This window comes from Pomacea canaliculata, linkage group LG14 (assembly GCF_003073045.1).
Source record: "Pomacea canaliculata isolate SZHN2017 linkage group LG14, ASM307304v1, whole genome shotgun sequence".
NCBI classification, from domain to species: Eukaryota; Metazoa; Mollusca; class Gastropoda; order Architaenioglossa; family Ampullariidae; genus Pomacea; species Pomacea canaliculata.
Genome location: NC_037603.1, coordinates 5,259,404 through 5,276,960, shown reverse-complemented (window position 1 = coordinate 5,276,960; position 17,557 = coordinate 5,259,404). Strand labels below are relative to the sequence as shown.

The 17,557-nt window shown below is 39.0% G+C and overlaps 2 protein-coding genes across 5 annotated transcripts in view; one reads left to right on the top strand and one right to left on the bottom strand.

Moving 5' to 3' along the window:
• Positions 1-9,242, bottom strand: part of LOC112555699 (sodium/hydrogen exchanger 1-like) — a 26,787-nt gene extending 17,545 nt beyond the window's left edge. For 2 of the 4 annotated variants that reach the window (XM_025224190.1, XM_025224193.1), the window contains exons 1-3: positions 9,107-9,242; positions 2,166-2,483; positions 628-673 (exon numbers count right to left, since the gene is read on the bottom strand). In XM_025224190.1, coding sequence (XP_025079975.1) covers positions 628-673; positions 2,166-2,406 — 287 coding nt within the window. In that variant the 5' untranslated portion in view covers positions 2,407-2,483; positions 9,107-9,242. Of the gene's footprint in view, positions 1-627; positions 674-2,165; positions 2,484-4,197; positions 4,604-8,802; positions 9,084-9,106 lie in introns of those variants that run through there. The other 2 variants (XM_025224192.1, XM_025224191.1) reach the window with 2 other exon arrangements.
• Positions 9,157-17,557, top strand: LOC112555703 (kelch-like protein 26). The gene is made up of 6 exons (XM_025224198.1): positions 9,157-9,287; positions 10,754-10,837; positions 11,045-11,208; positions 12,453-12,595; positions 12,923-13,145; positions 13,535-17,557. The coding sequence occupies exons 2-6, from the start codon at positions 10,783-10,785 to the stop codon at positions 14,798-14,800; spliced, it is 1,851 nt and encodes a 616-aa protein (XP_025079983.1). The 5' UTR covers positions 9,157-9,287; positions 10,754-10,782; the 3' UTR covers positions 14,801-17,557.

The following is a 17,557-nucleotide window of genomic DNA, read 5'->3' as shown; positions in this document are numbered from 1 at the left end:
TGCAAGAGCTTTGATCATATATTAATCAGGCGTTTCCCAATCAGCGAGTGATGTCATATTGTCTTGATTTCTTTCCCAAAACCAGGTGACAGCTGCAATGTTCAAAGGCTTGTATCTTGTGAATGGAGCAGACAGTTTTGCTCAGACTCTGAGAATAAGTATCCTTTAATGAATTAACTCAACTTATTTGAAAATAATCTTACACCTGGGTAGCCTTTTTAAAGTATTTTTTCCTAGAAAACAAGCAATTCATACTCCTCAACATAAAACATACCACACTTTACAGAAAAACAATTTTAGTCATTTAATGTTTTACTATGAATAAGATAAAATTTCAAAAACCATCACTTCTAAAATAATCTAGTGTTCAGAGTCAATTCTATAAGCCTGACCAGTCACATATATTCTACTGCTCACACTACTGCTTGTTGATAATTTTGCCATTTGTTATTACTTGTTCATAAAGCGATTTTCTTCTGACACAAAATCTCAAGCTGGTTTTAAAAGTACAAATGAGTGTCAATTGGGTTTCATAAATTTTTATAAATACATAAAAAAAGGCAATTGATAATGTTTTATAAATGTTTGGTATAAACCAAGTAGGGAAACAAAAATTGCTTTTCTCACCAGGACTCAGGTATTTTAGATGACAGAAAATTGGCATGATGGAACCCTGGACAAAACATTATACATCAGTTTATGTAATCCTGTAATGGTTTCAAAGCAATGAAGACAATTAAAACCCCAATACTTGCATGCAGACTAGACAAGAGTTGAGATAATAAAAATTGTAAATATGTGAATATGCAGATATACACATATGAAATAAAGAAATTACATATATACAAGGTATTTAAAATAACTGGCACCTTTTTGGTCATGAGACAGGCAACGGTCAAACTTCTGCACAGTGAAAGTGAACCTATCAGATTTACAAATAAGTAGGATTTATTGATGATAATATACTGAGTTTAAATGTCACAGATGATTGACCTACAGTAACTCCAGAATTTACCATTTGATTGTAATCAGTGTAGAAGAAGTGGAGACTGGGCTTTATATATAGGATTAAAAGACAAGATTAGTTAACTCTTATCACTGTTTTTCTTTGATCTAAAATGAAATTTCACTTGATTTCAACATTTTGATGTTAGGGGTAACCAAAACTGAAATGAGAAAATAAATATAGAAACTCATGAGTGATAAGAACTATATGTCCACTAAGCATATTTTTCTTATAAGCTTAGCTTAAAATACATAATCCTGGTAATTGCCTCTACTGTTCATAGACTTATCTATATATAATGTCATGTTTGCAAAAAGCAGCTAAAATTTATCTGATTAGATGTTCCAGATATATGACTACTTTCTCAATCTACACAATATGACAAATGCCCCATTAACTAATGCTCTTCCTTCTTTAAAAGATGCTCTTCCTTCTAAAAAAAAATGCTATTCCTTCGAAAAGAATGTGGATAGTTTATCCTTCTGTCTAATCTTTTAATCTACAAAAACAAAAGGCCAGGAAGCAAGGATTTTGTCTTCCTGTGAAAATCCAGATTTGCTCTGATAATACAATCCGCTTCACTTAATCAGTCTTCCATCAGACCCCTGCTAAAACAGCGATAACTGCAGACACAAAATAACTCCATGTTGCATTGGTGATGCTAAGTTTGTTAACATATTCTAGCACTTGTAAGCTGTGGTCATTAGGTTCTTTGTCATCTTTGCTGAGCACAAGGTGTTAGACGTTGAAATCAGAAGCCCTCTTTCTCTCCATTGTGTTACACTGGACTTTGCTCCTCATAACTGATTAGTGTGTCAATGTCTCTTTCAATTAAGAGATTTTAGTGTGAGCATATGAGTAGGAGATGTAGGGCAAGTGTAGTAGGGCCATTTACCAATCTAGTCAGTTTTCGTATTTAGTGTGCACATAGAAAAACATTTTATTGTATTCATTTGTGTGTTTGCATCAAAACCCAGCAAAGCATTTCTGACAACTTAATGGTTCAAACTCTTGTATAAACTATGGTAAATATTACTACAGCTATGTCTCCAATGTAATGTCTTCCAGAGTGTCTAACTTAAAACTCCAAAATGGTTAAGAGACTAAATCAAAACTATGATTAAGGCCATATTAGACAATTAATTGCAAAGAAGCATACCTATTTTGCTCAGTCCTGCCAGAAGAACGACAACAGTAAAGATGAGCGGCTCCTTTATCTCCTCAAAGTTGATATGAACAACATGGATCGTATGAGAAACAGAGCTGTGGTTTTCAGACTTGTTGGCAGTTGTGTGGCCACTGTTAGAATCCGACGCAGCTTGCACGATACATAAGATGAATGACAAAATGGCGATCATCATACTCAGCACCTTTAAGGTGCGTGCTGCAAGTTCATGCATTATAGTTTCCACTTGTGTTCTTGAGGAGAGAAATGGTTTCTTTTCTGTCGAAAGGTAATGCTAGTGGATTTATGTACCTGTCAAAAGTGAGGAAAAAACTTATAATTAGGGTATTTCAATAAAATGCATAGAAACATCTTAGTTATATCATAAAGCAGGTATCAAGTGCATATGGTCAAACACTAATCAACATTTAACAAAAACAAACTAAACAAACTAAAGGGTGGGAAATGTCAACTAAATATAGCACAAGTAACAATGAATTATTTACACATGAGTGTTGTACCCTGTGTTGCATCAAAGAGCTTAATATTTTGATAACGTTCGAATAAACCAAAGCTGAAATGGGAAAATAAATGCAGAAACTCAGGACTGAAAGTCCTTATTAGATTAACCTAATCTTCACATGAGATAATCCTGGTTATTGCATCCACTGTTTATAGACTCATCGATATGTAGTGTCATGTTTACAAATAGCAGCTAAAATTTATCTGGTTAGATGATAATGATATATATGACTTCCTTATGGGACTTTTCCCCCACATTTGCAGAAAACCCAATCCCTCGTCCTTCAAAACTTACTTTTTTTCTCCTCACATTGTGTGTCTAACTCTGCCTGGAATCCCCCCCCCCCCCAAGGTAACCTGCCTGTCCCAAGCCAGAATGGAGGAGGAGGATTAGGCGTGGAGCTAACAACCCCACCCTGTAAAACAACCCCTGCTACAGAAACTGCAAATACAACACAAGCACAACAAGAGCCTGGACAGGAAGATCCTCTTCGGAAGGGCCTATGATGGGTGTTGGCCTATCTGGGAGTGATTAGAAACAAGAAGAGTGTCTGTATATGTATGAAGGTATGTGTGGGCTTGTGCTTTTCAGTTCTTTTGTATGAATTGCTGTAGCAAAAATGAGTGCTTTATTACTAATGCTTTATTACTATTACTTAATTACTAATGCTAAGCATCTTTTAGGATTATTAAACTGAGAATACGGAAGTCACAAGCTCTGACCCTGCAACCATAATGCTGCTGAGATGTGGCTGAGCAGGAATTGAAAATGATAAATAGCTCTTTAAATGATACCACAAAAGGCTGGATTAGGCATCGGGCAACACCCCTATCTGTTAACAACTGCTGCACAAAAGGGGATCGAGCTTCAACAGAAGCTCACCAATGCACAATTGTTACAGAGCTTGAGAGTTAGAGAGTAATAAAATCAGCAATCAAAAGGCTAAGTTATAACTACTAAATAACAGATGAAAACAAAAAATGAGTAATAAAATGTACTGTCCATACTTTCATCAGGAAGTAAACAGTAAGGCCAATGCATTAGAACTTAAGTTAAATCCTTACAAAACTTATAGAAATATTAACCCCAGTTGCTCAGAGTATGGTTTTTTAAGGTAGCCTTGTGTCACCTTATCATGTCATAATATTTCTCAGAAACTGTATCTACCCAGAAAACTGAAGGTTTTGGAAGTGTGTGTGCGTGTTTTTTTTAAAAAGATTGTAGCTGTATGGTGTAGACAGAGTGTTGAATATACATTTACCATTTGGTTGATTTCTTTTTTAATTATATAAGGCCAGTGGTTTCATAACAAAGATTTAATTCAATTTTCTGTTTTGCTCTTTTACACACTCTCTCTCTGCACCTGTGTGCAAGGCTCGAATTCCTCAGATTCTACCTGGTTCAGGGTCACAAGAAGGTAATTACCATCATCTGGCAAAATTAAATAAACAGTTTAAACTACAGTTAGAGAGAAGCATGACTATTCCATTTTATTTTTCTTACCTAATGGTGTGTCAGGTACATCAAACATTTTGTGGTTGATTTCTCCCCACAGGTAGGAATGAAGAATCACGACGCTGTAGATGTATGGGATTGTTTCTTTAACAACTCAAGGATAGGCACCACTTGTTTTTCTGGGAATCTGCTAACTTATATCTTCCCCAGCAGTAAAACTGCCTTATCATCCTACTGTCTGACTGCTCACATTTCACTTCTGCTCTGGTCGCTCAAACAAATGGCCTGCTACTCTTGCTTTCATTGATTTCCCATGATTCCCAGTGATTTGCATTCTAGAAGAAAACAGAACAGACCTTCTGCCCCAACAGATGGGTTGTGCACTTAGGCCCATGAAGGGTCAAGCACTCCAGGAAAGCATGACAGTGTCTGAGCAGCTGAAGAGGGGAGTGAACAGTACCCTGCTTATTCTTGATCTGACCTTATTTTAATTATCTTTTCATATATCTACGCACTGCTAAGTGGTGTGCTTAGAGAAACTAAACAGAAAGTTAAACATGTAAAGAATATTTGCAAATAAATAAATGAAAGTGTGTGTGGAAATTTTTGTCATCATTTCAGGACTAGCTGAATAAACAAAATAAAACATACAATCAAAGAAAAAAGCATAATAAAATCTGAACAATGCTTAGAAAAGAGAGTTAGCAAGAAAGGGAATGGCTGAAGGAAGAGCTCTGTGTGCGTGTGCATGAGAGCAAGACAGACTTCCTCATACAAACTGATCATATTACTAGCTTTTTAGAAACAGCACATTTGTCAGTAAGATAACTGCTACTCAAAAATATTCCTGAATATTAGTAAAATCTTTGCCTACCTGAACACTATTTAGAGAATTATGCTGAGTGTCTTATGAATTCTGTTTAGATAACAGAAATACTACAAATTAATCATGTACACTACTTAAACATTAAAATATAAACAATTAAGAATAAGAAGCTTGTCAGATGGTGTTAAATCCCTTTGCCAGAAGTTAATATCAGTATTGTCAGCTATTCTAGTGTGTGTGTGCACACTAAGCTGAAATCCACACAAATGGTATGTGTGTACTTAGAAAACAAACAGTGACTTCCTAATATACATAGAAGAAATAGCATTCAGACTCTTCCTTATAGCCAATAATTGTATCCCTTTCATACAGGTAAGGTACAAATGTCTGCACAGACCAGCTGACTGCTTACAAGATGCTGATGCAACAGACCACAAGTTTTCTTGCTCTCTCCTGAAGACTATGTGTACTATAAACTCTGAAAGATCAGGCTCCATTTGCCATACTCTGCATCTCAACCTCCAAAATTCTCATCTGCTCATTTGTTCTGTCAAGACTATTCCAACTCTCTTCTTGAAGCTGTCGACAATACCTCATTCACAAGCTTCAGAAAGACTAGAACTCCATCTCACTTTCTGGACTAACAATCTGAACATATCACACCACTTCTTCACTCTCTTTATTGGCTATCAGTAAAAGCTAGAACAGACCACAAGCTCTCAACTCTATGTTATGGATTCTTTGAAGACTCCTTCCCCTATTACTTTACTGAAATCTTGTCTGTCAACACTCCTGCTCAAAACCTTTGCTCATCATTAGACTCCCACATTCTGTTCTCCCTCCCACAAAGACAGTCACATACAGACAAGGGAGGTCCTCCCTCTAAGCAGTAGAACTCTCTTCCACAACACATTCGCCACTCGGACTCCAAGGCTACATTCAAGCGCTCTCTGAAAACATATCTGTTCACTAAATACTATCCCTGAATTACTTTTCTTAACTCCCTTGCAATGCTGTGGTCATGTTAACCATCATGTAACGACTCCATCTTTACGCTGTTTACAGTACCTACATCCCTTATACTTTGATCCATTGCTTTGTGTTCTACTCTTGTATTTCCTCTTTATGGTGTTCAGTGTCCCTATACCTAACCCTAACTCTCGCTGTCAATTGTTATCTTCCATTTATCATTATTGTTCTACACAGAGAGCACAATCTTTGTTGGTCCTGATGCTGCTCATTATAAGAACCCATTACTATTATTAAGACTACTTTCATTCTGCAAGCCCATTCAGTCCCGCAAGTCAATCCATCAAATTACTTTACAACAGAGTATTAATGATAATGTTCTAGTATCCTCCAACTTTGTTCCAAAAGCACTTTTTCTTAACTTTTATCAGTTTCAAAGGAAAAAACTCCTTCTGGTAGCAACTGATGGACGCCTAGCTAGGATCTTAAGAGTTGCAGTAGTGGCATACGAAGACCCTCGGCGTTAACGGGGCAAACTCCATGCTGACAGTGAACGACGCTCACATTCTTGCCTTCTAGGTATTTTTTTGAGGAGGCGTTGTCATTAACCACAAATATATTGTAACGGGAGCGTCTGTTAGAACACCGATAATACTAGAGATATGTCCTCTCATCCCTGCACCCTCTTTCATAAGATCGCTGGAAGCAAGAGCAGCGCAGCAGATAATCATGCGGCAGGTGAACCACAGTGCAACCTTGCAACTCCCGCAAGGCGACCGGTCTCACTTGGCAGAGCAGTAAAAAAAAAACATCTGCCACAAGGTGACAGGATCCTCCCTCCACCACACATACACACCTCCCTTCTTCCTCCGTTGCCACGGAGCCTGACGACGTCAGGTGGCAGGTCGTGCTTGACAGAACGGCATCTCTCCCCAAGAGCCTGGTTGCCGTGCGGCGACTACCTGACCAGCCAGAGGTGCCATTTCGCTGTGTGAGCCCAGATGGAAGGCGGCTCACGATACTCGCTCTCCCGTCCCGTCAACCAAACCGACCTTGGTGTCGATGCTCGTTAATGGCTAAATTACTAATAGGTTAATTGTCCGAGTGCTGCAAAGTGCTGGGCACACGTATTATTTACGGGAGGATTATAGATGTTTGTTTTTAACAGGCTATAGGCATTCGGAATGAGGAATAGAGTCTGTGTGTACGTGTTAACAGTCTAATAATTTTTTTTCAATTGTGTGTTGTACGTTCAATCTCATTATAGAATAAAATAAAAATATTTATCCATTGAGCGAATGAGACCTGTGTCGTCTCGTCTACACTAAGATACAGAAACAGCAGTAATGCACATAGAGCACAACTTATGAGGCAAAGAGGCCTCCGATCCACAGTTGACGATACACCGTTGAAAAGACACTTAATGCTGGATCTTTTGTGGATTATATGAGGGGTGAGCGCTGTTCAACATGGCGGATGGTCGATCCTGTTCCTGTGTCTGGCGAGGAAAATTAAGTTAATATCCAAGCCCGATGATGATGATTTGAAAAACAGTGGAAAAGGCTATTTCATGGGATGATCGTAATGATTCTGAGAGAATATTTTTTTGCATCTGCTGTGTTTTTTTTTTTTGTGAAAATAAAGAACTTTTGTTTGACTTAGAGAGCACCGTTTTCAACAAGCTTGTATGTTGAACTGTAAACAAACTACAGCCGTTGGATACACAGGTCTGGTTATGTCCCCAAAACAAAGAAAAGATAAGAAAAGAAAGGAGGTCTCAGAAGTACAACGGACAACTCCAAAACAATGGATGGAGAAGAACGAATGGGCCGTTACCGTGACAAGACAACCAGCCCTACGAAAAAAGTTAGACCGTTTCCGTCTACGGAGTTGTTGATTTTGAGAGAAGGTGCTTCCATGCACCTCCAGGTGATTTCGCACTGTGGGGGTGGGGATCTTTGGAAGGTATGGGTATGGTGGATGTGAGTGTAGGGGTTCGGTCGATCAGTCTAAGGACCGGCAACAAACTACTTATACAGGCCTTCATAGTTAAACAAAGCGATAAAAACAGTGTCACTATTGCAGACAGGCTGGAAATATTGCAGAAAGCGACAGATTCTCTGAAGGTAGTGATAGGGAACAGTACGTGTTCGCTTACACACCAAATCGACAATAAAATATAAATGCTTACAAGCACCCTTTTCGAACTAAGAGCAGAAAATGAACAACTAAAACAATTAGTTACAGCAAACCCAGAAACAAGTCGTGTGCTTAGAGGAAGACACAGTTTGAAAACACAGTGCGCAAAACAAAAAGAATTAACAAATCAACGCTAGAGTGGGGAAAGTTTGCAGTGCTACAAGGGTATCGAATCGGAGCGCCTCTCGGTTTGGTCGCCACAGCACTCTAACCATTCGGCCATCCGCTCGGAAGATGAGAACAGAACACAATGCAAGGAAAACCAACCGAAGAGTATGAACCAGAACTTTAACCACATTCTGTTCGGGAAGTTCCGTCCTCTACCCTGGAACAACAAAGAGGAATTGACTGATTGGCAGGAGGGCTTTAGGAGCCGCCACTAACCATGCAATGATCCGGCCAGTATTTACATAGTTGTTATAGGCACGTAAAACGGATCAGTCCGGCTATACACGCGATAACACATAAATCACACAAATACAACTGATAATAATACTATAACATTTAGGAGTGGTTTAGTCACTACAAAATAATACTGATAAAAAATATATAAGACGCAATAACATTCACTGCCAGGGTAAGATTCATGCAATCCCCTCACAAAAGATACATGAACCACAACTCAAGGAAGTCTGCATACGAGACGATAAAATACTAACCTGTACAACAGGAATCTCAGTCTCTAGTTCTATTCATCTGGTTATTGATCCTATTGCTACCCGAGCTACTGTGACGAAGCAACTTAAAGCTTCATCCAGCAAGGCAGGCATATAATCCTCTCTCTCTCTGTGGGCGTAGTGTCGAGCAGCAATTCCGTTGTCAACACTTGACAACAGTCCCGAGCCTGCCACTTAAGTGCTCTGTGCATCCGCAGCCTGCCGCGCTTCGAACTTACTTTCAACGCCTTAAATGAAAATATGTTTTAAAAAGACAGAAAGTGTGAAAAGTTGCGGTCGTCCTTACCTTGCAGGAGCCGCACGCTCGGCTTCATTCTGACAGGACTTCTCTAGTGTCAGGAGGTTACATTGGTCTGGGGTCAGACATGGCTGACCGTCGGGAGGCGGGTGATCCACTTACTCTTTTAAAATTTTTATTTTATGAACCAAACTATAGAAGATCGCATGTTCTGACGTGGAATACAGAGGTAAGCAAACAGCCGCATTCGTTATTCGTGCATATTTTCAATTATTGCAAGCTGCACCCTATCCAGTAGCGCCTGTCTAGGGATGCGCCAGGCTGACCTAGTTTCTTTCTTTAAATTTTTTTTATTATTTTTTATTTTAGACCTGTCCTACATTTGCTTAGACTAGTCAATGTCTGTCCAGTGGTTTTGGCAAAATGTTCAGGCTGGATGGGAATCACTTTTGAATTTATAGTTCAAGTGATGTAATTTTGAATGAAAGGGAGTAATGTTGAGGCTGGGTTAATGGAATAAATTCTGTTCTATGACTTGGGCGCGAATTAGATGGGTTTGTTCCCCACGCAGAAGTTCTTTACACTCACATTGATTTATGTCTGGTCTGAGATGAGCCTGAGACTTTCCATAGCAATGTAGTAAATGTCTCCGCTTATATTTCACCAAGGATAGACTGGCATGATGAATTTAAACACAAGTTTTTATTACCAAGCTTAAAGCTAAAACGTGAAGATATGCATAATACATGTATGCGTCTATCGGAGTGTATGGAAGGAATAAAAACCTAAAGTGACAGACACGGTGCACTAAAATTTTATGCAAAATTCGTGCTGCACACGGATATAATTTAAAAGTTTCTAGTGATCATGTGTGTACTGCGATATCTGCCCCACATAGTTCAGTCTGCTTATTGTATTTAATAAACATGCGACATCTGGAATGGTGCGTCGACCTTTAGCATAGTGGGCTGCCGTCCAAATCGGGCTTCCATGGCTGACCCATTAACCTCCTTTTCTGCCTGCCTTTACTGGCATACCCTCTCATTTTTCTGTTATTGTTATTTCTGTATATTCAGCGGTGAAAAGCAGTGTATACAACATAAAGATATCGTTTTTTTCTGAAGAGCATAGCATTAAAAATTACTTTTTGAAGGCGACATTTCTTTCTGTTGTGAGTATATTAACAGCATTGTTTTGAAAAAGAAATAAGATTAATATTATGCAAAGGCATTCACTATGTCGGGTTGGGAAGTCTTAACTCTGATGAAAGCACAACACAATTTTTTTCTATGTAATAAAGATTTAATCGTAAAGCAAGCCCTGTTAACAGCCAAAACAAAATGATCATTGTATGAAGTAACATGATGCATGTGTGCACATTCATCTGATTTCTTATTTGCCTGTTTATTCAGGCATGCATCTTTGTATTATTGTGGTATTGAAGTCCCTTTTTACTAAGTCAGAGTAATTTAATAAACTGTCACACTACAGGCAACTATATTGCTTCTAGTCACTTTAAGCAACATGTAATTTAGTCATACTGGCTGTAATCTTGAATGTTACCCATTATTTGCCGTGTACTTGTGTCATTGATGCCCCAAGAAGTAGATTTTATACAAAGTAATGAAAGTAAATAAAAAATAAATTCTAGACTTGGAAAATCTTGGTGTAGAAAGCTTGTATTATACATTTTCAGGGAAGGAAGCCTGGATGGCATATTCACAATGGAGATGAGGACAGGCATAGCTAAGTGTGCAGAAAACACGCCAAACACGTCAGGTTTGTTACAAATCTTGTGATCTACTTGCTGGTTTTATTTTTTTCTTCTTTCCAATTCTCTTCTTGGGAAAGAATGACCTGCCTTTGAATCCACCACCACCTCCATCTCCTGTCCCAAAGGCTTATTTCTGTTTTGTTTTATCATGTTAAATCAATATGCAAGAGTAGACCAGCTAAATTAACTTTTTAGTACTGTTCTGTCTGCAGTGAAGCCTGCGAGAAAGGGCAGGGAGAGCTCTGTCACAATGAGTGAGGGGCAGAAATTCCAGGCGGAAGGTTATGGTGACATGGTCATCAGTAAGCTGCAGGCATTGCGCAGGAATACGGAGTTGTGTGACTTCAAGGTTTCTGCTGATGGGAGGGTCTTTGAGGTAAGGCTTCTTGTCTGAGCCATGTTGCTGCTCTTTTTTTTTAAATAAAAAAAAAAGTATTTTATAGCTGGGTGGGGAGTTGCTGTTGCTGTGAAGGTTCTGTAGCGTGGTGGTTACTGCACTCAAATGCAGGGCTTCTGCTTACGCAAAAAATTGCGTACAGTACGCATTAAAAGTTCGGAGGACCCCTTCAATTTTCGTCAATGGGGTCCCAGGGGACCCCTTCAAATTTGGGCGAAGAATAGATACAAAATTGGGTAAGTGTAGTGTCTGACATCGCAGCCCAATCTAGTGTTGTCGTCTGCTACAAGGTGAGAGTTACTTCCCTTGCACTGAGTTTTTTAACCGGTGAGAGTTCCATTAACCTTTTTCTAAGATGTTGACAGCATAGTTTAAAATCATCATCTCAGAAACGGAAAGAGATTGAGCACCCCAAGTACAGTGAGCATAAGCTCATCACAGATGCTTGCACAGACTTCATGGCACAGAAATCTCGCCGTTTCTGACTAGGCATTACAGTGCTTTGTGTGCCTGAAAGACAGTTGAACAAAGTAGTTGATTTGTTGATTTTTTTTTTCACATTGTGAAGGGTCCCCATAAAGTTAGCCTGGGACCCCTTAGAAATCTGAAGAAGGGGTCCCTGGGACCCCAAAGAATTTAGCCTTAGCAGAAGCCCTGAGATGTGAAGCAGGCTACATGGTAAAGTCCTGTGGATGGAGAAATCCCCTTGCCCATCCAAAAGCTGCCTATCAGAAATGAGTACCCGTTTCATCAGGGGAGATAAACATGGAAGATGGAGAGGCTGGGTCTGCTTTTTGCATGTTGCACCCAAGAAGCCATGAACCACTTGATGTTCTCTGCCCTTAGGACCATGTAGTCTATGAGACTCTTTACTTCTTACTTACTTGTGCAACAGTGTTCTCTTGTTTGCCAGAACCAAGAGATCATATATGAAAAGTAAGATACTTTCTGCTGTCTCTCTGCCCCTTGCAAAAGGTTAGGAGATGTGCCCTTCGTGTTTCTTATATGATATGCTGAGTATGACCAGAATTGTATGTCTTTTGTGTCTAAGTGTTATTAATCATTTCTTGACAGACAGTATTGTTGCTGTGATTATATTATACATCTAATACCTTTGATTGTCTGTCACTGTCCTAGGTAAAGTGTATGTTTTCTTTACTTTCAAAAGCTGTTTGCCAGTAGTTGATGATTTGGAAGCCTGTAATGAACTTCTGCATTAACAGGTGCACAAAGCGTTGCTGGCTGCTACTAGTGATTACTTTCGGGTCATGTTTGGAGGGGTCATGGCAGAGAGCAAACAGGACACAGTGGACCTGAAAGGGGTCACTGCTGATGGGCTCCAGCACATAATTGAATTCATTTACAGGTTTGTAGAGGTTTTTTTTGGCAGTCATTTTTTGACTTTTTAGAAGAAGTAACAGTTGTAAAATTCAGAAATGTTAATGAGTTTGCATGTTCACAGGTTTGTGTATAGAGATATTGTAAATGTGCTTTTGTTTTTTTTTTTTTTTTGTTGTTGTTTACATTCTTTTTGACTATATTGATCCACCACACTTGAATGATGTGTTCTGTCCCTAACCACTAACTATGGCAGTAGCTTCATATTTATTTAAGCCTGCAGTATTTTTCATTGCATAATTGCAAACTGATCACTTGCATTTCAAGCAAAGTTCCTGGTTGATTTAATTTACAGTGGCGAAATGGCCCTCACCTTGGACAATCTCACAGAAATCATCAACACTGCTAGCCACCTACAAGTCAGTTTCGCACTTGATGTATGCTCCAACTACATCAAGTCACTCATGACATTTGATAATGCTGAAGACTTCCTGCACATTGCAGACACATACTCTCTTGATAAAGTTACTGCCCACTGGGAGTCAATGATTCAAGACAAGTTCTATGAATTCAGCCAGGTGACCTTTTTGGCATCCACCCTTCCTCTGCTAATTGTGTGAGACAGGAAAGGAAGCACTGCATTAGATATTTTAGGGTTGTTTTTTAGTGGCCAAGATGGGTACATGTGCTAGTAAGATATAGTTTATATCATATAATGTTTGCAAGAAATAGGCTAGAATATCAATCAGTTATTATTTTTATTCCACTGTTGAGTCCTTCACTTTAATGAATACTTAAGTTCCATATAAGAGCAGTCCATTTTTTTTGTTGCAACTGAGTTGTTTTATAACTTTGTGAAAAAAATTCAGATGATGCAGTTGATGTACAGTAAGGAATAACATTAATATAAAACCTTTATTGTGCATGGTTGTGGATATGTTGTTATGATACATTTTCCATGTTTCAGTCGCAAGCTTTTCTCAAAATGGATGGCGAAGCCCTTAGCAGACATTTATCCCAAAATACTCTGCGGACGACATCTGAATATCAACTGTTCATGTGTTTGGACAAATGGTTCCGGGCGGCCCCGCAGCGTATAGCATCAGATGCCCCTCGATGTTTGCGTCACATACGCTTTGCTCTCATGTCCGAAGCAGAGCTAGCTGTTGTATGTGAGAATGATGCAGTCCAACGATGTCCTGGAGGCATTGGCCAACAGTTAGTTGCCAAAGGATACCGTTATCATGCCGATTGCAAAAAAGGCCATCCAGTGATAGATGAGGCATGTGAGGTGCGTGCGACAGGACCATCTCTGATTCTGGTGCACCATGGAACTTCATACATGCCCTTCCAGGTGATTGCATACAATCATTCTGCTGCTCTCTTCTACTCTCTCTTCTCTGATGTCAACGGTAGTCGTGATTGTCGAGTTGCCTCCATAGACAATTTTGCTTATGTCTGCCGGATTGTCGACTTTGGAGGGGGAACACTCATGTCTTCATTGTTTAGATTTGATCCACGGCATCTGGTTGGACAAGAACTACGACCTATGAGACATCTACGATTGGAGTTTGCTCTTGTGTCTCATGCAGGAAGACTTTATGCCTTTGGAGGTTCCACAGAACAGTTTGCAATCCTTGACTCTGTGGAGTCCTACAATGTACAGACAAATTTCTGGGAAGAGCTTCTGCCTTTGCCTACACCTACCCACTCCCTGGCGGGTTTGAGTGTTGGCAATAAAATCTACCTCTCTGGTGGAGTTTCCGGACAGGATCGACAAACCACCAACACATTTGTGTCATTTGATCCCACTGCCCAGACTTACCAAGCATTGCCTGGCATGCTGTATGCTCGACGTCTGCATGATATGGTGCATGTTCGAGACAGGGTGTTCGTGTTGGGAGGCATTCCAAAGCCAGGGGTGCCCTTGTATGGCCAGATCCCAATAGAGTCTTTTGACCTGACGACTAGTCAGTGGACTATGCTTTCCTCCACTCTGAGTGGCCGTTCCATTGGCCACTACTCTAATTTTGAGGGACAGATATTGGCACTTGGCCATGAGCACCACACGGCCACCGAAGATGAGATATGGACGTTTGACCCTGAGCTTGATGACTGGTGCAAATATGCCAAGGCCCCGCAACGCACAAGCTTAAACTCTGCAATGTGCATCCAGCTGTTTGTGAACTTTAATGATGACAAAATTTCCAAGAAATTTCTACGAGAGAAGTGACAAAGAGACCTGTCACTCATGATCAGCTAGAATGTTGATTTATACGCAGAAATAAAGGGATAAATGTTATGTGATTAAGACCAAAGGTACTGGCCTTAAAGGAAAGTGTCATTGAAAGAATCATGAATATGAAACTGGAATAAGGTCTGTATGCTTTTCTCAAATTGGAACAGGCTACATTTGGACATTTGTGCATTGGAGGAAACTGTTGGATTTAGATGGACTTGCAGTCTAACATTGTCTGGTTGAACTATCTATGAGCCATGTGTGGCTACACTTATTGTGAAGAAAGTGATGATGGCTAGATTGTTTTAGAACTGAACCAACTATTGTTGGATTGTTTGAAAATAATGTTGTCTGTTGTTGTACTGTTTGGAAAAAAAAAGAGTATAAAGGGAGCAAATAGCTGCATTTTATCACCATTCTTTGTTGACTTCAAGCTGTTAAATTATCGTTCCTGAATTAACCATCCATTTTTCTTTTCTAAATCTCAGAGCATTTTCTATTTTCTATATTCATTTATGATGAATTTTTTCCCCCCATCTTTGCCTCACCTTTCTCTCTGCTTTTGTGTTGGAAAGGACAGTCAGCTGATCATTGGTTCTCAATGCTGTTACCTCAAGCCCAAGCTATGCATGTTGTTTGGCTCAGATTTTCAACTTAAAATCAGTTGACTTATCAGTCAGGCAACAGTGCCACACACCTGATGGCAGTTGGCATATCAAAGAGACAGGAAGTTTGATAGTGTGGCTTAGTTATCGTTTGTCGAAATAATTCAGAACTTTTATGAATATGGTTTTATAATGATGATAGTTGCATGTAGGAATAATTGTCCATGCTCAAAGTATTTGCTAATTAGCTATTTAACTATCATTCCTTTCTGTTAAGACTAAAATGCAGGACTAGAAAGCCTTATTTTTAGAATGAACAGGTCGATGAGATGTTTTTTAAGTATAAGATGATTCCATTTGTTCACAGTGCATAGAACTGACTTCTTTTAAAAATGTTGGAGCCGTGTACTGCATATGTAGTTTTTATTCTCAAATAAAAAAACAAAAGCAAGAGTATAAACTTTAGGGTGCATTCTACCTCACCACCCATGTTTTAATGGGCTTGTAATTTTTATATTTGTTTGTGGCTTGGCAGTGTTGTATTATAGTTGTCTTCATACTTAAAGCTCTGTTGATGTTCCAACACATTAGCACACTATTCACTTGGTCACCATTTTCACAGCCCACAGTCTTGTGGCACACTCTACCTCAGCTCTGTATGGATCCAGTGTTTGGTGTGAGGGTCAGTATTGCTATATATCATTTCCATGTACATTTCAACAAAGATGTGTAACCCAGTCATTTAGGTTCCCGCTAACCAGATATACTTCGGCCATGTAAGTGAGCTTGTTCAGATTTGTGGCATAAATTTACTGTGACTCAAGTTTCACAAAAACAATGTCTTTTCTACGTTCAGGTTCTACACTGTTGAACACTTAAGAAACTAGACCCATCTGCGTTCATGCTGTCAGTTCTAGCATGTTCAAAAGTGAGTATGCAATTGTGCAAGCTCAATGGATTATTATGACCCACAAAGAATTCAAAGAAATATTGTCCCCTGTCTCTTTGATGCCTGGTCTGCCATAGGTTAAGCCTTACATTGCCAGAAGCTTTTCTTTTGAAATGTTAAGCATGGAGAGATATATGTCTTGAAAATGCAAGAACACCTGGTTATTTCATGTAGATTTGTTAAAGATACCTCTGGAACAAAAAAATGTTTAACGAACAACCTAAATAGAAGTGTATTTTTTACAAGAAAATTGCATTATTGTGATATGTTTTACTTGAAATGCATACAGGTAAAATTTCACTTTGCATTAAAAATGATTTAAGTGCATGGCCTCAGGATGGTGAACTGGAGTTTATAAAAACTTGCAAAAAACCCATGCAAACCACATGATGTAGTGTTTGAGCTGTGTATATATATCATGTTTACCATGTGTGAAAGATGTCTGTCATTCGATCATAGCATTTAGCGTATCATAGCAAAAGTGCTGTATGCTTTTTGAGGTACCTCTGATGACTTCTAAATCGGGTTGTTCAGGTGTCAGTACAAAATGTTTTTATCAGTATATGTATTACAGATATGCTTTATATCTGGTAGGCCACAATTTTCCTGAGACCTCATAAGAGAAGAAAAATGAATGGAACCAGTTACCTCTTTCATTGTTTGCTATGGTGAAATGATAGTTGTGTGAACACAAGATTCTTGCATGACATACCTCTTATTAGTTCATGAATAGCGAGTTGTATATGCTTATCTTGTCCACAGTAACATTACTGTTTTTAGATGCATGGCTAGTAAAGTTGCTTCATGGACACTGGCACCACACAGACTGCCAGCACCCACACTAGTGACAGAAGTTAATGGTGGTCCTTTTTTCCAAACCTTGCTTAATGTTTCTGCCCAAAATATTTCACTGTCTTACACATTGTTAATGTGCTTTGTCAGTCAAATTGTGAAATGGTAGTCTGTGTTTACGGAGTGATATTCATGTTATTCATTATGGATGCAACCTCTTTTAATGAATTTGTTCTTTTTGTGGTAAAGTGTAGGTATTGCAAATTTTGGAAAATGAGCTGTTGAAAAAGCAAATGACTTTCAAAAGAGATAAATATGATCACATGATAAATTCCATACTGTGTTACTAGGCCACCAGCTCTTCCTCTCTGTCACCGAGCTCTGAAATAAATGGTTGATCTAACA

Excerpts from the sequence above, each read along its gene's own strand:
- LOC112555703 (XM_025224198.1), top strand. The coding sequence starts at position 10,783 with ATGGAGATGAGGACAGGCATAGCTAAGTGTGCAGAAAACACGCCAAAC. Across the intron at positions 10,838-11,044 it reads AAACACGCCAAACACGTCAG|TGAAGCCTGCGAGAAAGGGC; the intron begins GTTTGTTACAAA and ends TTCTGTCTGCAG. Across the intron at positions 13,146-13,534 it reads AGTTCTATGAATTCAGCCAG|TCGCAAGCTTTTCTCAAAAT; the intron begins GTGACCTTTTTG and ends TCCATGTTTCAG.